Source organism: Elephantulus edwardii, unplaced genomic scaffold (assembly GCF_000299155.1).
Source record: "Elephantulus edwardii isolate Elephantulus edwardi_28Jun2011 unplaced genomic scaffold, EleEdw1.0 scaffold00007, whole genome shotgun sequence".
Taxonomy (NCBI): domain Eukaryota; kingdom Metazoa; phylum Chordata; class Mammalia; order Macroscelidea; family Macroscelididae; genus Elephantulus; species Elephantulus edwardii.
In genome coordinates, this window is record NW_006399757.1 from 21,139,305 (window position 1) to 21,157,768 (window position 18,464).

General features: G+C 37.3%; 1 protein-coding gene and 1 pseudogene across 2 annotated transcripts in view; one reads left to right on the forward strand and one right to left on the reverse strand.

Annotated features, from left to right (window-relative positions):
- ITGB8 (integrin, beta 8) overlaps window positions 1–6,616 on the forward strand; it is a 116,688-nt gene extending 110,072 nt beyond the window's left edge. The window contains exons 12-14 of one of the 2 annotated variants that reach the window (XM_006880284.1): window positions 1,278–1,384; window positions 5,910–6,073; window positions 6,173–6,295. In XM_006880284.1, the coding sequence (XP_006880346.1) occupies window positions 1,278–1,384; window positions 5,910–6,073; window positions 6,173–6,295 (394 nt within the window). Of the gene's footprint in view, window positions 1–1,277; window positions 1,385–5,909; window positions 6,074–6,172 lie in introns of both variants that reach the window. The other variant, XM_006880285.1, reaches the window with a different exon arrangement.
- A 5,720-nt stretch (window positions 6,617–12,336) lies between these two features.
- On the reverse strand, window positions 12,337–12,804 carry LOC102861244 (annotated as a pseudogene).
- Window positions 12,805–18,464: the final 5,660 nt, after the last annotated feature.

Here is an 18,464-nt window from a genome sequence, read left to right on the forward strand (position 1 = left end):
AGACTGGCCATTTTTCTTTCTTGGAGCAGCTAGTGGATTCAAACTACTACGTACCTTTGGGTTAGCAGTGCAACTCCTTACCACTAAGTCACCAGTGCCCTCACTCTCGCTCTCTCTCTCTCTCTCTTTTTTTTTTTAACATAGTAATTAAATTACTTTGGGCATGTTTTTTGGGAGAGACCAGCACTTGGAAAAAGACAACATGTTGAGAAAGGTGGAGGGTCAGAGAAAGACAGGAAGAACCTCAAGAAGATGGGTTGACACAATGACTGTAACAGTGGGCTTGAGCCTGATAGAGGTCAGGAGGCCGGTGCAGGATGATAGGGCCAGGTGCAGTCTGTTGTTCAGAAATGCTCTATGACCTGGCAGCACCTAACAACAACAAAATCAAATGTCATGATATTGCTATGTTTTAATTTCTTTTCTACAGATAAACAATGATAGCATTTGTGATGCTTTCTAGAAATAAGTCATATATAAATAAAAAGACAAGTCAAATGGTGATATTACTATTTTATGGCAGTAACAGCTTGTGACCTGCTGAAAGAGAAGAGATCGCAGCTCTAAACGTCATTGTACCTTCCGATGGCCATTACTCCCTATTTTTAATGACATTTAATTTTATCAGATCAGTATTTCCTTTTTTAAAATTATATATTTAATTCCTTTTGAAGCACTATACTAAAATCTTATGGTGATATTTCCAGTAAATTTGGAAAAGGTTTGAACTTCTATCATTACTAAATTTTTCTAGTGATATAATATTAATCTTCTAAAATACCTATTATAATTTACTAATTTATGCTAAGAATATCTTATTTCCTAGCTTTTTCTTCTTAATACAGTGGAGTCATTATTTTCATTTTCCTATTATTAAGATACATTGACTTTCTAGGATATAATTTTGTCATAGTATTCAGCCAAGATTACAAATAAATTACTTAGCTTTCATTCCTAGTTTTAAAATGCTGTTATCTTAAAACAGAACTTCACGGTTATATTCTTTCTCTCGGGAAATGTTTATGGGCCAGAAAACTTTAATGGATCTCTTGTGGTCTCGTGGCAAGAAGCTGTGCTGCAATCCCAAAGGCACATGGTTCGAGGCCACTAGCTGCCTAAGAAGGAAGGGAAATCTACTCTCATGATTAACTGCCTATGAAAACTCGTTGGAGGGTCAGCTATGGGTTGGTTCTGATTCAATGGTACACAACAACAGCAACAACAACACAACCTTTGATAAATAATAATAAATGTTTTTGCTTCTGTCGCCATTACAGGAACTGTATGCAATGCCTTCACCCTCATAATCTCTCTCAAGCTACACTTGATCAGTGTAAAACCTCATGTGCTGTCATGGAACAACATTCTATGGACCAGACATCAGGTGAACCAACGCTTAATAATCAAATCACTGAAAAATGTCTGAAGGTCTCATTCCCTAATTTCCCAGAGATGATACTCTGTGTAACTCAGGGGCTTTCCATAGCTTCACTGAGTTGCTAGAACATCTATCTTAATTATGCAGCTCTGATTTTAAGTATGCCTGTGTCAGTAATTTCCATGGAAGGTCTTCTAAGCAAATCAGTCAGGAGACCTCAATAGTCCATGAACATGGGTTCCCCATGTAGAGCCATTTCACCTTTAGAGACAAATAAATGAGTCCATAAAATTCCTCCCTAATCTATACTTATTTCAAGATCCAGTGTCCCTCATGTGAAGCCATTATTTACTTTCCTCCTTCTGGTGAAGAAAAAAGATTCTAAATAACAACACCTCTCTAGAGTACTGAAGAGCAATGATGTTAGTCTAGAGACTTAGGTGCACCTGATCCTGGCCATGGTCATCTCAGTTGCTTGTTATGCATCAAATAGCTGGACAATAACTAAAGATGATAGAAGAAGAATCAATGCTTTTGAGCTGTGGTGCAGGAGAAGAGTATTGAATGTACCATGGACTGCTAAGAGAATAGACAGTCCTGGACTGGGTGACACCAGGCTACTCTTTAGAACAAGGATTTTGAATCTTTTCCTGACATATTTTGGGTATGTTGCAAGGAGGGACCAGTCCTTGGAGAGGACTGCTTGGAAGGGTGGAGGGACAGCACAAGAGAGGAAGACCCTGGATGAGATAAATTGATTCAGTGACTGGGATAATAGAATTATGTGTGTCAAAGACAATGAAATTGATTCAAGATAGAGCAGGGTTCAGAGCTGTTGTACATAATAAGGTCACTATGCATCACAAGCAACTCAATGACTCATAACAACAACTATCAGAAAGTACATATGTCAAAGCACCTTTTCTCTCTAGAATTTCTTTTAATATATGAATAACATTTATGGGTGAATGTTTATAAACATGACATAGTGGAAAAGATATGAAACTTTCAGTCTGATGACCTTGACTCAAGACATGCCTCTTAATAATATTAATTACAAAATATTTGGCCTCCTACAAAACATCTTTTTCTATAAAAATCTCAGTTTTATCAAGTGGTTCTAATAATTTTGAGAAAACCACTTGCCCTTAAATGTATTCTAGTTCATAGTGACCATAGATATGTTAGAGAACTGTCTCTGTAGGGATTTTAGTGACTCTTTTTTTAACAGTACACCAGACCTTTCTTCTGAGGGTGCTTATGGCTGGATGTTGGAATGTCTAACCTGTCAGTTAACAACCGAAACATTAAACATTTGCACCACCCAGAGTCAGAGAAACTAATACCAAGACCAAAGGAGTACAAGAGAGTAAAAAAACAGTGAACACAAAAGAAATATGTAAACAGTAAAGTGATATATGAGTTAGAAAATCATGACAACTCTGCTCGTAAAGAATTTTAGACAAAATTCATTAGAACGCCAAAAGCCAGCTTTACAATGTGATGGTGAATCAAAAATTAAGTTTGAAATTATGTCTTCATAGAAAACATGTTTACTGCTACTATTTCAAATTGCTCCTCCCACCATTAAGAATAATTCTAGCACTAGGGTAGATGACAGAGAAGACAAACTTTCATCAAAGCTGTGTTTTCTTTTGCCCTCATAGCTACTATGATCTTAGAGTGTAATGAATTTGGCACCAAAAAGAGCTCCATTTGCAGCCAGCTGGGACTGCAAGCAATCAAGACAGAAAGCCAAGTGCCTTTTCTAACAAACGGGGTCCTTACGATCAACATGCCATTTGTTAAGCTAAGTAAACAAGCCTACTCTGATTTAAGTGATTTGCAAAAATGTATTCCCTCAAAGCTCCTTAGTAAAAGGTCCTTGCTTGACAAAAAGCATGGACCGGAGAAAAGTTTAGCCTTCCAAATGGATACACATTCCAGCTCTCAATGTGTCCTCTATTCTCACCATGAGAAATAAATCAGTATCTAAAATGTCTTGGTAGCTAGGGGGCTCCCCTCCTCTTCATAACTATTGTGCAAGGAGAGGAAAGGGCACTTGTTAGCCACTTCTATTATCTATCCACTCAATCACTCTTAAAGGGCATTCTTTTAGTCTTTCTGGCTAAGCTATCAGGCTAGAAGCCAGTAAGCGGTATCATGCCACGTGTCTCTTCCGAGGATCTACTTTAGCTGATTGAGTACCTCTAAGTCAGCCAAGGGAAATGACACAGCCTGCCAACATACAAGGCGATTGTGTCAGTGTAGGAACCTGAAGGTCACTGTGGAAGATGCAACTGACTAGGACTTCTGGGGTTTTCTCTCCATTTGCTGTGCAACCATAAACTTGCATTCAAGATTTTCTATCCCAGCTTTTCTCTATTTTCATAAGGCTTTCAGAGGCCTACTATTTCAAAAGTGGTTACCAATCCTTGTTGTTGTTGTTCAATGCTGTCAAGTTGTAGATAACTCACAGCAACCCTATGAACGAAAGACCTGAACACTTGTATAACTTTCATCCTTTCTCCAGGTTCATAGGGTTTCCAGAAGCAAGCTATCTCGGAAGTGGATGCCACTCCTGCTTCCAAGCTTGTTTTAATCAAGGCGCTCCACAAAACACTGTCCCCCATGGGTAACCATTATTTGACACATCAGTGTCACAGTGTTCAGCATCACAGCAACCACGAGTTAACTCTGTACAGCAAATGGACAGACCAATGCTATCTATACCTCTTAGAAGAATGGTTGACCAAAAACAATTAAAACCAGGCCTGAGGGCCACAGATTAAGATCACCCACACAATACTTCTTCTTAGGCTGTCTTAATGTTGGAGATTTACCAAAGTCTGTCCACCAAGGACAAACCCTCTATTAAACACACTGATGGTGCCCCTTTGAGTATCACAGCACCCAGGAGAGTACCTAGTACAGCAAACTGACAGACAAGTGTTGCACTAATTAGAACAATGATAAAAAGGCAAGAATACAGATACCCAAGCTACAAAGTAATACTTACTTTGGAAGAAGAGTACTGAATACTCTGGAGAAAAGTGCTGACTATCCCCAAAGTCCCAAAACAACTACCAAAAGAGCAAACAAATGCCTTGGAGAAGGTGCAATCGGAGTGTTCCTTGTAGCAAGGATAGTGAAGCTTCATCTCACATGTTTCTGATGCTTGAGCATGAAAAGGCTGTTCCTTGGAGAAGGACATTATGATTGGAATGGTGGAGGATGGCAAAAGAAAGCAAGATGCTCAACCAGGTGGATTGACAGTGACATGGGCTTGGATATGTCAGAGAGTGTGAGGTTGGCACAAGACAGGACAGGGTTCATTTATATTGTTCATAGGATTGTTATGAGTCATTCTCAACTTCACAGCACCTAACAAAAACAACCATGCACTCCCATAGATTTTCTTTCAGAGATTCTTATCACTGACCAGCAAAACTTAATTCTCTTTCTTGAGAGAAGACCCCTTACCTCCATTACAGTTCTTGGTGTAAGCAACACCACAGTTGCCTATATGTGAGAATTCAGATCCAAACCACTCAGCCAGGTGATATTACTCTAAGAGTTGGAAATTTCTCCATAGAAACCCTTCAAGAAGACCTTACTATGTTTAGAGGAGGTCCTCAAGGTCGAGGGAACAGATAGAGGAACAAATGACTCCTCAAACCAAGCAATGATTGTTCGAGTCTGAAGCAGCTGATGAGTTCTGTGGAATACTTTTATGTTGTGCAACTATGTTCTATTTAGATGAGGATAATACCTTTGGCAGCAGAGCCACGTAGACTTTCCAAGTAGAGCTTGCCAAAACTCTGAGGCTAAAACAGAGATCTGCATGCCCCTCCTCCTCACACAGCATTACTTTGACTGATTTGATCTGTTCTTGAAATAATACACAGTAGAAATTTTAAAGACAGAATTTGACTAAAAGATAAGCAAAAGTAAATTAGTAACAATTGGGAAGATCTATGGTTTGTCCTAAGTCAGACACTCCTAGATTCTGAAGTAGTCATGTGTAATAATAATGAAAATATGCACTGCAATTTCAAGGGAAACATTTACTCATCTATTAGCATAGTGCTGATTTCAGTTTCTGCAGTTGTTTACTTAATTTTCCATTACTGGTGTACAGCAAATGAAGAGAGCATGACAAGAGAAGCATATGCTAATGCCCAGAGCTGTTCCCAAAAACATATTGTTATTTCCCATTTTCCACTTAGTGAACAAAAATGCTCACCACAAACATTGTTCCTTTCCATCATGGATGAAATCATGTTTGGTTAAGGCATTGTGCATATTCCAGTTAATGAAATTTAAAAAACCAGGCTGCAGAGAAGTAATCTTATCAAATGCATTAATGGTGGCCATTTTTCAAAGAATGAATTTCTGTTGAAAATTATCTAACAACCATGTATAATAAAAATTAGAGAATTTATTTTTGGAGTCAGTCATGATTGTAGTTGTATAATCCTTTGATTTACTGATCCCATTTTTTTTTGTCCATCTATTTGCTTCATTACAGAATGTTTCTCCAGTCCAAGCTATCTGAGAATATTCTTCATTATCTTTACAGTCACGTTCTTGATCGGGTTACTTAAAGTTCTTATCATTAGACAGGTGATACTGCAGTGGAACAGTAATAGGATTAAGGCCTCATCAGATTATAGAAGTCCAGCCTCAAAAAAGGTTAGTGAATTGAAAGAAAATTTGACTATCAATAAACTATTTTGTTCTAGTTCTAGTTCTGAGGTCCTTAAATAATAATAACTTTTCTTCTCCATCAAGGATAAGTTGATTCTGCATAGTGTTTACACAAGAGCAGTAACCTACCGACGTGAGAAGCCTGAAGAAATAAAAATAGACATCAGCAAATTAAATGCTCATGAAAATTTCAGGTGCAACTACTAAAGAAGACAAAAAAGTACTTTTGAGAAAGCAGACTTCTACTATTTGCTCCTAATCATTTTGCAAGTCACAGGAGGAGTCATAATGTCCAAGATCATGCCAGCTGCTGGTTGTACACTCAGAAGACTGACTGCATCCTCATTTGAATGTGACTCACCTCGCTGCTGCAATTTTCAGAGAAAAAAAAATATGTGTCTTACTACTGTTTGAGACTAGTGTCGTAGCACTTTACTGTAATATATAACTTATTTAGATCAGCGTAGAATGTAGATCATCTGAAGAGCACTGATTACACTTTACAGGTACCTGCCATTTCTAGCTTCCTGGGGAGAGCACAGTACTGCAAGAATGTTGGCATTGGGTCACTACAAAGGTACAGTCTTTTCTGCACTGAACAGGTGGATTGGGGCTGCCAGGGGGTGGGGGGATGGAATGTAGTCAGTTATACTAATTTTGCCAAACACTTGAGGAATCGACAGTGAAGAGATAACAATAGCTAGATGGATAAATGATGAGTGTTTCACTTGTTCAAGAGGTGAACAGACAGAATCTTAACCTCACAGCAAGAGATAATGCTTTTGAAACTGTAGTTTTGTGCATGTGTGTTCATGCTTTGCTTTTTTCTTTTCTTTCCTTCTATGGAGTGGATACTAATGCCTATCTTCTCTTTATATTTGTTGTGGCTTTTTTTTTTTCTTACAGGATAATTTTATATATGTCACAGATGACTGGACTAAATAAGTGCTAAGTTACTACTGCGATAAAAACCTAATAATTTCATGTCACTTTATTAGAATATTGGTGTTTAAAGCTGAATGTTTAATAAGGGACACTGTAAAATAGCGTCAACCCTGAACTGTTCCAGTGTTTGTGGATGTGGAGCTTTGTATCTCCTTACCTGGTAAACTGGATAGATACTTTCACGCATTCACTTCCCTAGTCAGCCAATCGGAATCCACAAGATACATGGAAACCCTGCCATCACACAAAGGACCCCACTCTTGGATGAATTGTCTTAGATTTTTCACTCCTAGGAGACATCACCCTTTTTCTAATTAAATTTATATTGTTTATAACCCTTTTATAGAACCTGAAAACAACATTTCCCTAGTTCATCCACCTCAACAAAGATTGGTAACAAAATAGAATTGGAGGATAGTAGAAATAAGCAAACCATCTTTTTTTTTTTTAAATCACAAAACTGAGACTCAGTAGAGTGGATGGGATGATTTCTGTAAAATCACCCAGATGATAAAGAGCAGCATTAGAAAGGTGTGCCTATCACTCTGCCAGGCTGGTGTTCATTGCACAATATCATGCTACCTCGTGAATCAATTGGACAAGTACTTTCAAATGTGGTTTATTGAATGAGCATATGAAATGTCAAAACAAAGTAGGAAAGGGTAATTAAAACTGGATGAGCCATAACAATTTCAGCCTTCCATGTTAACCAGCACTGAGAGGCTGAAGTGTGGCTTATTTCTAGGGAGACATGTCACATCATATTGTGAGCCAGCATGGCTCGCAGCTCGCTGGAGTGGTCCAGTGTTCAGCCTCAGAACTTGATACAGAGGCAGGACGTGTCTGACACTCCTTCAGGGGAAACACCTTCAAATTTACCCAATCTCTATGGACCTATTTAATTCGACAATATTGGAAAGCAGTCCAACAATCCTGTGTGCGGTGCAGAGCTGGGCCTATATCAACAAAGGAATTTCTTCAATATCTTTTGACATAACGAAACTCCAAGATCCCTTGTCTTCCCACATTTGAGTGTATCAAAAAGCTAGAAAATTACATTTTAATAACTAGCACTCACATCTTAATCTACCCTAGCTGGGAGTGAAACACTTGTAAATTGTTGTGGAGCCAACCAACACAGAAGCTCCACCACCCCTCTCCTACTGCCATGCCATCATAGTGCCAAATGAAACCACATTTTCTTCCCCAAGTGAGAGATTGGGGACATCAAAGTGATTCATCCTCATTTGTATAAGAGACTTGTGATGAGCAAGGATAATGTAAATTCACCTTTTAGAGTCTAGCTATCACGTGTAGCACCTTTTTCTCTTTTTTTACGAGAAAAATAAAGGGTTGCCTGACAACCCCTGAAAAGGGAGCAATGAGAAATATATCCATTAATTAAAATGCCAACAAGTTCTAAAATGAGCAGGGGAATGTTCATAAAATCATTTCCATGTGGAATGAACGGCTCAAAAAGATCATAATAAAATGAAACCCTGAAAAAATATCCAAGCTTCATATTTCTTTACACCCTCACTGGTTTGCACTAACTTTGTAATTGGGCCAAGGCTGTTACCGAAGGGACAGACTTCTGAGGGGCAGTTCAATGCTAGATGATGATTGTAGCTATGCTTGTGATGTCTTGTGCTTTCTTTGTACTTAAAGAGCTAATTCTTAAAGATTTTAGTACTTATATTTTACTTGAATCATTGGTGTTTTCCTTTGTAATGGTTTGTAAGAAATACATTAATTAATATTTGACTAGTTAGGATTAATTTAAAAGAGAAAGGAAAACAGGGTATCCTTAGATTAAGTAATTTATGTAAATAGAGCCTACTTTCAACTAATATAACAAGAGGAGCCTTTTAGGATTCATTGATATTAAGTACAATTAATGAAATTGTAAGTTGTTAACAAAATTAAGAACTTGAATAACCCTTTTTGTATGACAGCATTTCTGTGCCCTAAAGTATATAATGATAGAGAAATGTATTATAGTTACACTACAGCTACAAGATAACTATGTGTTTTATTTCTCTGGGGACATATTTATACTTCCATGCATATGGATTTATAAACATTTTATATATTCTTCAAAACTATTAGTATTTATGAAGCCATAGACATTGTCTGGAGGACTCAAAAATTCACTGAAGATCTGAGCATATTCAAAGGGTTCGGCCCATCTTTGGGGCATAAAAAGAACTCCTCTGCTCCTGAGGGGGAGAAAGAAAGATTAAACAGAATAAAAATCTCTGGAGACAAAATTGAAAATATAAAAGTGCTGAAAACATCAGATGCAACAATTTACCAAAGAAGAATTTCCAAGTGGTTTTATAATAATCACTTAATTGCCACAGAAGATATTCCTGTATCTGACAATAGTCATCCAGGAAACACCAGAATTTCAGTGTGAAGGTTTCTTTTCCTGTGATTATGCCTTTAAGAAATTTCTCATGATTCATGATAGACAAGATAGGATTCAATGTAAAAATTTTCTCACACCTCTTTTTCATCTTGCCTATCCCCAAAGATTGCCCTAAAGCTTCAAGTCCAATAAGTCAAATTGTGAAAAGCCCTTAAGGATATGACAAAACTGTTTCTTTTCCAACACCTTTACTATTTATTTTAAAACTCACTTGAGTCTGTGCTCCTCAGACCAAAAACAAGTAAGAATTCCACAGTTTTACAAGTGTTTGAATTTCTTACAGGTGTAAAATATTTTGGTTATGGAAGCTTTCATGAGAGTCTCAAGTGAAATACAGCTTCTTGGGAGTACAATTCTGTGCATAACGTATTCTATTTTATTTACTCTTCATCCTTAAGAAAATTCTCATCTGCATTGCCCTTAAGTACTCTCTCTTCTTCATGAGTTATAAGCATATGTCTTTTTTTAAAAGAATATGGGTCTAGAATTCTTCAAATCATTTCTCCTTTTTTATTTGCAAGAATTCCTTTATTGCAAATGTATTGAAATAATTTGTTAAATATGGCACAGTGCTTTGTTTTGGGATGCTAACCAAAAGTTTAGGAGTTCAAATCCACCAGCCACATGTGGGAGAAAAGTGAAGCTATATTCTGATGTAGTCATGAAAACCCACTGGAGTGTAGCCATGAAACTCTAGGTCAGTGGAGTTTGCCTTTTATCCATATTCATATTTTTTGCACTCTAAGACACTCACTTCTTTGGTTTAACATCTATAAAAGTATGATGTTTCTTGCAATTGTTGGCAATTTAGATATAGTATTTACAGATAAATATTACACTATATCATCTTTAAACACATGTACATAAGTATATAGTATTCCTTTTCTCATAAGTAATTGAGAATGCATTTAAGGCAACACATGAAGCCAAACTTTCAATGCAACTGAATCACACACAATGCAAAACTGTAGCAAGAAGTCTTATGTGAGCTCAGATCTTGCTGGGTTTTGTTTAAAAAAGCTCTTTTGGGCTCCTGTCAATACATCTTGCTAGTGGCTACAGTTTAGCAAGCCCTAAATTATTTGATAGGAATAGGAAAGTTACTGCTAGAATTCATCAACAAGTTTTTAGTCTTTCATTTTCTAAGGGATTCTTTTATAATATCATCTCATTTTAAAACAGAAAAACTGGAAAAAATAGCACATAAACCCATCATAATTAGATTTTGCAACTTCTTATGTGTTTTATGTCAGTGTCAGGAAAAAAAGTATTGTATAACCAGTCCGTGTTGTAGAACACAGAATTTTTTTTTTTAAATCCTCCTATATTTTCAATTTTTTAAAATCACTTCTGTTCTTTCATTTGACTTTGTCTTTGGCTCTGAAAAATATACCTTTAAATCCATATATTGACTATAATATAATGCGTATTTAAATTATTTGTATTATATGACATAATTATTCAGCCATCTGGGCAGCTGTTAATGTTACCTGAGAGTAAGAACACTACTCTTTCGTCTACCTGAAATACTTCTTGCTTTTCTACGCTAACTCTGGTTTTTGCCTCTACAACCTACTTCTTGAGTTCAAAATGTCTGACAAAACAATGTAAAGCACCACTCTCGTCTCCATGACTGTGATTAGTACAAAAATATTTTTAAATGTAATTGGTGTAAAAAATTTTTCACTTCACAGGGTCCCACAGACATATATGATTTTGAATTCCATACATAAGAAAGATGGTACCGTAGACTGTGTTAGAAATATTGAGCATAAACTATTTTACATTGAAATTCTCAGAAGAAATTTGCACTTAAAAATATGGAAATTTCATTCTCCTTGTATTTAACAAATCTTTCAACTATTATACACTTGCCAGCTAGTTCTTTTAAAGTTTTAAAACAAAAAAAATATTTATAAAGGAGAAATAACATGACTTTGTCTCACTTAACATGTACTACCTTTGTAAAAAAGACATTTAATATAGACTGTATTTTTAAATTAAAGATATTTGAATATAAAGTCGCTCCAAGAAAGAAAGAAAATTCTCATTCAACATTTCTTATTATTTTTGGCTTTGAATTATGCATAAAGTTAAATTGCCTTAAATAATACAAAAATTTGGTGAAAATGATGATTCCACATAGTGTACTATGAAACTGTTCACATTGACTACTAACTTCTGTTTGCTGTATTTATTTAAGAGCTGACACTGTAGTTTGTTGTGAGATGTTTTATTTTTCTAACAGAGCTTATAACAGTTATGACAAGGCATTTAATTAATGCATCATTCTGTTTAAAAGTAGCTGTTAATCAATATGAAATTTAATGTTTTGAAATAAAAAATTCAAGATCAAATAAAGCCCAATATGTTTCTTTTACATTTTTAATAATTTTTTTATTTTAATTGTGATTTTAATGAAAGTTTACAGAAAAATAAAATTTCACTCATTCATTGTTGCACATTTTTACCCCCTCTTCTAACCTTCTCCCTTCCCCTGTTCACTTTTTTGGTTTTTTTAAATATTCGTTCGTTGTTGAATAATTACCTCCCCCCACCCCCACCCCCAGTCCTCTTTGCAATTTACCTCTAATTCTGGGCTGTTGTCATACATGTAATGCTTTTTATTTTTTTAATATTTTTAAAATAAGAGTTCACAATTTTATTTTCACATGTCCCAACAGAAAGATTAATTTTTTAATCCTTTGCCCATTACACCACTCTGAAACAATTCTGTGATAGAAAAGAGCAACAAGGCTTCCTTGCGCTGTTAGAAAACACCCACAGTCACAGCACCAGGATCTCCTGGTGAAGTGCTACAAGTAATAAAAAACTGATACCAAGAAGCTGCAATCTGTTCTTATCTGTCTGATCAAGTTATTCCTGGCCACATGGGCACCATCATGAGATGGGCAGGAGACCTTATCACTGGGGCCCAGGCATCACTGGCATGTGGCCTCCTTTGGGTGGTCTCATTCCAGGAGCAGGTACCAATGGCATCATCCCAGGAGGAGGAGGACCCATCATTGACAGCATAGGAGGCTCCCTGTATGAGGTGCTAGCATCATACCAGGGTGAGGAGGGCCCCGGGAGACTGGGTGGAGGTGGGATTATGGCACCTGCTGGAGGAGGAGCAAAAAACGGGGTAGGAGGTATCTTTCCTTGTTGAAATGCAGCCATTGTTTTGTCAGTTAGGCTCTGAGCCTGCTCTTCCATCCTTTTTTTATAGTAGTTTTTCCACATTCTCTTTGTGTTTTCTGCCTCTGCAATGTGTCTTCCTCACAGATGGCAAGTCATGAGTGAGGTACGTGTCACAGTAGTCACAATAAAACTTAGGCATGTTGATCCACACCGTATAATACCTTTTAAACATCCAGTCTTATCCTATTCTCCTGCCGTGTGACCCTTGAGGCATCCAGATGACAGTGTATTGCCAGGTGTGAGGAAGGCTAGCATTCATGCCTTGGCAGTGACAGAAGACATCACACATTTCTGAACTTACTACTTCCAGAAAATTGTAAGGCTGCTGATGAAGACTGAGGTCATTTGAAGGATGCTATTTCCCTTTTGACAAAAGCCTAACCATGGTAGGCAGGATAGTCTAAGTACCCACAGGTGACAGATTTTCTGGAAATTAACACAAGTTTCTTCCACATGCCAGAGAAGTCTACTATTTCCTTGATATAGATTTAACATGTTCATAAACTTCAATTGCCTTTAAGCCATATTTAAACAATTGAAATGTACTGCATAGCCATGCCTTCTGATTTCCTTTATTTCACTGAGAAGTCAAGGTGAAGCAGAAAACAAAAAGGGCACAAAACAAAAGATTGAGCATGATATGGTGGCAGACGTTGTCCATGAGATCATGTTATGGTTTGCAGAAAAAGTTAATGTGTAGCATAGTCAGAAGTATCTTCTTGAGGATGAAGATGGAAGCTATTAAGAGGATTCACAAAACCTTTGTTTTCTTTTTATAATATTGGTTTATATACCAAGTTCATATACTCTGTATTTCATGTACATTGTGTTTCACATGTTCCTTCATTCACATTGTGTTTCATGTAATCATTCCCATATATTGTATCTTATACAACCTATCACTGTTGGTCTCTACCCACTATCACCCCATCTTTTCAGATCCCTACTGGATCTTTACTAATTCTTTCACCTTCTCCCTCTACCCCCCAAAATCTACAACCTCATGATTTCTCCCTCTCCCCAACCCCCCTTACTCTTTTGGCCTTTTATTCACATTTTATTAGTTATTCCATTCTAACAATAATGGTCTTTGGCAATATTTGTCCTTATTGTACTGAATTAGTTCACCCAGCATACTGCTCTCTAGTCTTTCCCATGATATAGTTTTCTCTAAATTATTGTTCCTGAGTGCTGCGTAGTATTCTGTCCTGTGAATGTACCAGTTTCTCAATCTATTTGTTTGTTCATGGACATTTGTAAATAAAATTGCTATGAACATCAGTGTATATAAATCTCCATTCGTATCTCAGTTATATTTCCCTTCAGGTATATTACCAACAGTGAAATAGCTGGGTCATATGGAATGTCTATGTTCAATTTTTTGAAGAAACGCCAAACTGCCTTCCAGTGTGGTTACACTATTTTATAACCCCACCAAGAGTATATGAGAGTTTCAATCTCTCCATATCCTCTCCAAAACCTTAAAGCCCAAAACCTTGAAGATTATAAGAGACAACATACGACCAAACTTAAAGACTCTATGCCGTGGAATAAAAAATTTGGCAGTTAAAGAAAAAAATGCAAAACCAGGAGAGGGTAAATGAGACCTTCTAAAGATTAAGTCCTTGTGTGCATCAAACACTTTGCAGTAGAGTGAAAAGAAAACATACTGACTGAAAAAAACATTTGGCAATGACATCTCAGACAAGGTCTCATAAGTTTTCAGAATGTTATGGGGAAAGACATGGAAAGACTTTTCCCGGAGGAAGACATTCAGATGTTCAACAGGCACATAAGAGAGATGCAAATCAAAACAACAGTGAGATACCATCTCACCTCCCCCCCATAGCAGTGGCAAAGAACAACAAAGCCTTTGTTTTTGATGATTCATCCCAACTGGGCAACAGTCATTTTTTTTCCTCCTGTTTTGAACTTTTTACTGTAGTTTGGGTGCAAGTTTGCGGAACAAATTAGTTTTCTATACAACAATTTACATTCACCTTGTTTTTGTGACACACTGATTGCAGTTTCAGGATCCTGATTGTGTTATGAGTGTTGGTTGAACCCAGTTCTTCCCCTTTCATACATAACATGACCAATAAATCACCTGAGTTTCTGCAGAGCACGGCAGCCAAGACTTACATTCCCAAGCTTCTTTGCAACTAAATGTGGTTGTAGGAGTAAATATTGGCCATTGTGACCAGAGAGGAAATAATAGTTCAATCTCAGGTCTCGTTTTATCTTCCCCCTTGCTCCTTCCTGTTGTTTGGGATAACTGGAACAACGGTCATAGAGTAGCAAAGGAAGGTCTATGATGAAATTGTCAGCCTTAGACTATTCATTTCAAGACCCACGCTAATTGGGAAACAAACTGCTAAGCCTCTGCATTTGTGGGGCTCTAGTGTTCTGTGCTCACTAATCCCAAAGGCACTTAGTGCGAATCCACCAGCTGCTCCATGGGAGAATGAAGGGCAATCTCCTCCCATGGTATTTACTGCCTCTGAAAACCCACTGGAAGATCAGCGATGAGTGATTCTGAGTCGAAAGCACACACCAACAACAATGGTTACCAGAAAAGTGTGCATGTCACTGGTGGTTGGAACCTACCAGTGTCTTCTCAGGAGAAAGATGAGCTGTCTCCTCCTGCCTTTTTATATATAGCCTTGTTTCTGAAGGATTGTCATCATGAGTCAGAACCCACTCGTGGGCTGTGAGTGTGAGCTTTTTCTTTTATATCAGATAGGCTTTAGGATGCATTCTTTAGAAATAAATATTAAATTCTCAACAGCACCTTACAAGATAAGTACTGTTTCCTTCTAGTTTTCAAAGCAGAAAAATGGGGCAAAAGAAATTTCCCCAGAAAACTGCATTGTAAATTACCTAATAGCTACTAAATTAGCAAATCACCTAATAAACTCATGTATCCAACAAATAGCGAAGACAGAATTTGTACCCAGATCACCTTTTCTTTCCGTAAACAACTAATCACATATTAGTGCAAGAAATCGTACTAGTTTAACTAGCAGAGATCAGCTTTTGCCTCAATTCAGTGCAAAACATATGCAATAAATACATCTGAGGAGCTGGTCTAGGAGTACAAATATCACACCTGAGAAACAAAGCTCTGAATTACATTCAGGTGTATAATTAGACTAAGGCAGAAGAGAAGGTCTGTAGAAGCAACAACCTTTCATCTTGGCCTTAGAGGAAATGTGAGTTGGACGTGCAGAAAAGGAGCTGAGGAAGTTGTAGGGGAGAAACGTAGCCTGTCCAGAGCTAAGAAAGAGTGTCCATTCAGCAGCATTGATACTACATTGAGATAGAATATTAGATAGAGAAAAGCAGTAATGGGTAGGTGATAGTTATAAAAGCTTGATTTCCAAGCTCAAAATTTTTGAGCTTTGGCTGCTAGGAAAGGACAGGCCTTTGAGATCTGTGCACAAAAAAGTGGTGTGTTTGGAATTAAATGTCATTGGTATACACTTACAAAAGCAATTGTTTTTAATTAAATATTCATTTTTAGGCTATCTAACACTAAATGTAAGAGGCCTGGATGTGCAGTGGTTTAAGATCTCTGCTTCTAACTGAAAAAATGGTGATGCCAGCCCACCAGTTGTTTCACCAAAAAGGTGTGGCATCCAGCTTCCTTAAATACTGCAGCCTTAGAGATCCTTTGAGGCAGTTGTGCCTTTCTTTGATATGGTTTCCATAAATGAACTTGACAGCAACTAACATTGAGAAAAGGTCACACAGGAGGTAATACTTGGTAACTTCTAAAATATGCAACAAGAGGAAATTAGCTATAGAAATTGGTTTTTGAATGAAATAGATTTATACAATAACAATGGGGGAGGGAAGGGAGTCAGTGTATTTGAAAATGTTTATGTTGGGGAGGTTTGAGCGAGTTGTGCCATAAAATAGGTGGTTCTACATACAGGAGTCAGGGACATGAACTTGGAAGCTGTTTGTGAGGAAGCGAAGGTCTAGACGTTAAGTAAAAAAGGAAGAGAATATCAGCTATTACTTCAAAGAAGGGTTGAGAGACTTCAGGACTGACTGGATAGAGGTGAAAAAAGAAAAAAAAAATTAGTCAACGAGGAATCTGATACCAACTCTGAGAGTTACTGTGGACTTCTAGCCAAACTGGGAGAAAGCCAACCAACCTAGTCTCTCAGACAACATTGTTTTTGCCAATCCATAATTTTAGACTAAACTGTAATTGTATCAAAATGTTGATCCAGTCAAACTTAAAGCTAGGGAATTATAGCTTATGTCAACAAGCACACTTTTAGATATTATCAAAATAAATCCAATTGGAAGATAGGCAAGACTCTCTTTTAACATAGCTGTCCATATATAAACTTTTGGGAAATAATATTCTCAGAAACACTGGCCGACTGTAAGAGAAAAGCCAATGCTGTCTTTTAATTTGGAAATCCTTTAGCACTTTACTGTGCTACATTATTTACTGGTCAGGGTCCAGTGATGTTTTGTCTTCTCCCAGCATATTACCTTAAGGTCTGAAATAGCCACAGATTAGGGCGGCGATAAGAAAACTCTATTGGGTTTTGGCATAATTTTTGTTGCTTTTCATTATTCTTGCCTCTAAGGAACACTAGTTGCACGTCCCCCAAGACATATTTATTTAATCTTTTGGAAGTCCATGATATATATTCAAACTCTTTGCCAACATTCATTGTACAACTTTCAGATGCAGAAGAAAACAGTGAGGCAGAGATGAAGAAGATGGTGAGGGGTGGAGCTAAGCTCTGATCTGTTGTTCACAGGGTTGACTCCACAACACCTAACAATAGCCACCTGCTGATTTCCCTTTGGAATAAAATTAATTCTAATTACCATCAAAGTCTTAAAAAGTAATTATCAAGCTAAGAATTTCTGTTTGGTTGGGGATAGGGTTGTTTTGTTGTTGTTGTTGTTGTTGTTTGTTTGTTTGTTTGTTTGTTTGTTTTTGCTTTTTGACCCTCTCAAATACTGGCTATATGTCAATGGTACTCTTACCAGTAACAGCTCCATTTACTGGAAACTTGGAAATGCAAACTCCTGGGCATTAAATTGGGATTTCTTTAATGGAAACTTGGGGCACGGAGTCCAGCAAGCTACACTTGAAATAGTTTTCCAAGGTAATTCTGATGTCCACCAAAATTTGTGAAGTATTTCTATAAAGGGTGAAAATTAGTATCAAAAGAGCGTAGTTATAATTTATGCTGACCTATGCACCTGGATGGGGCCTGTATTATAGCAAACAAATAAATAAAAATAACAAAAAAAAAATCCCAAAACCACCAAATAAAATATACCATCACACCATGGTCACAGAAGTTTATCATTCAAAATGTCTCTCATAGCCAATGATTAACTCTTTACTCCAGCCTCCTACGGTCTTAAATGAGCTCATAGAACCTCAGTGCTAGCTCTCTTTTTGGTACGCCTGCCTTAACAGCTATACTGCAAGTGATAGTCTACAATACACACTGTTGTTGTTGTTGTTGTTATGTGCCGTCGAGTCGTAACAACCCTATGTACAACAGCCCTAAACCCTGCTCTATCCTGTGCCAATCTCATTGCCCCTGACACACGCATCCCGATTATCCCAGTCACTGAATCAGTCCACCTCATAGAGGGTCTTCCCCTCCTGCGCTGTCACTCTACCCAGCATGATGTCCCTCTCTAAAGACCTGTCTCTCCTTACAACATGTCCAAAGTATGTCAGAAGAAGCCCCAGAATCCTTGCCTCCAAGGAGTAGCCTGGTTTAACTGTCTCTGGAGAACAACCACTTG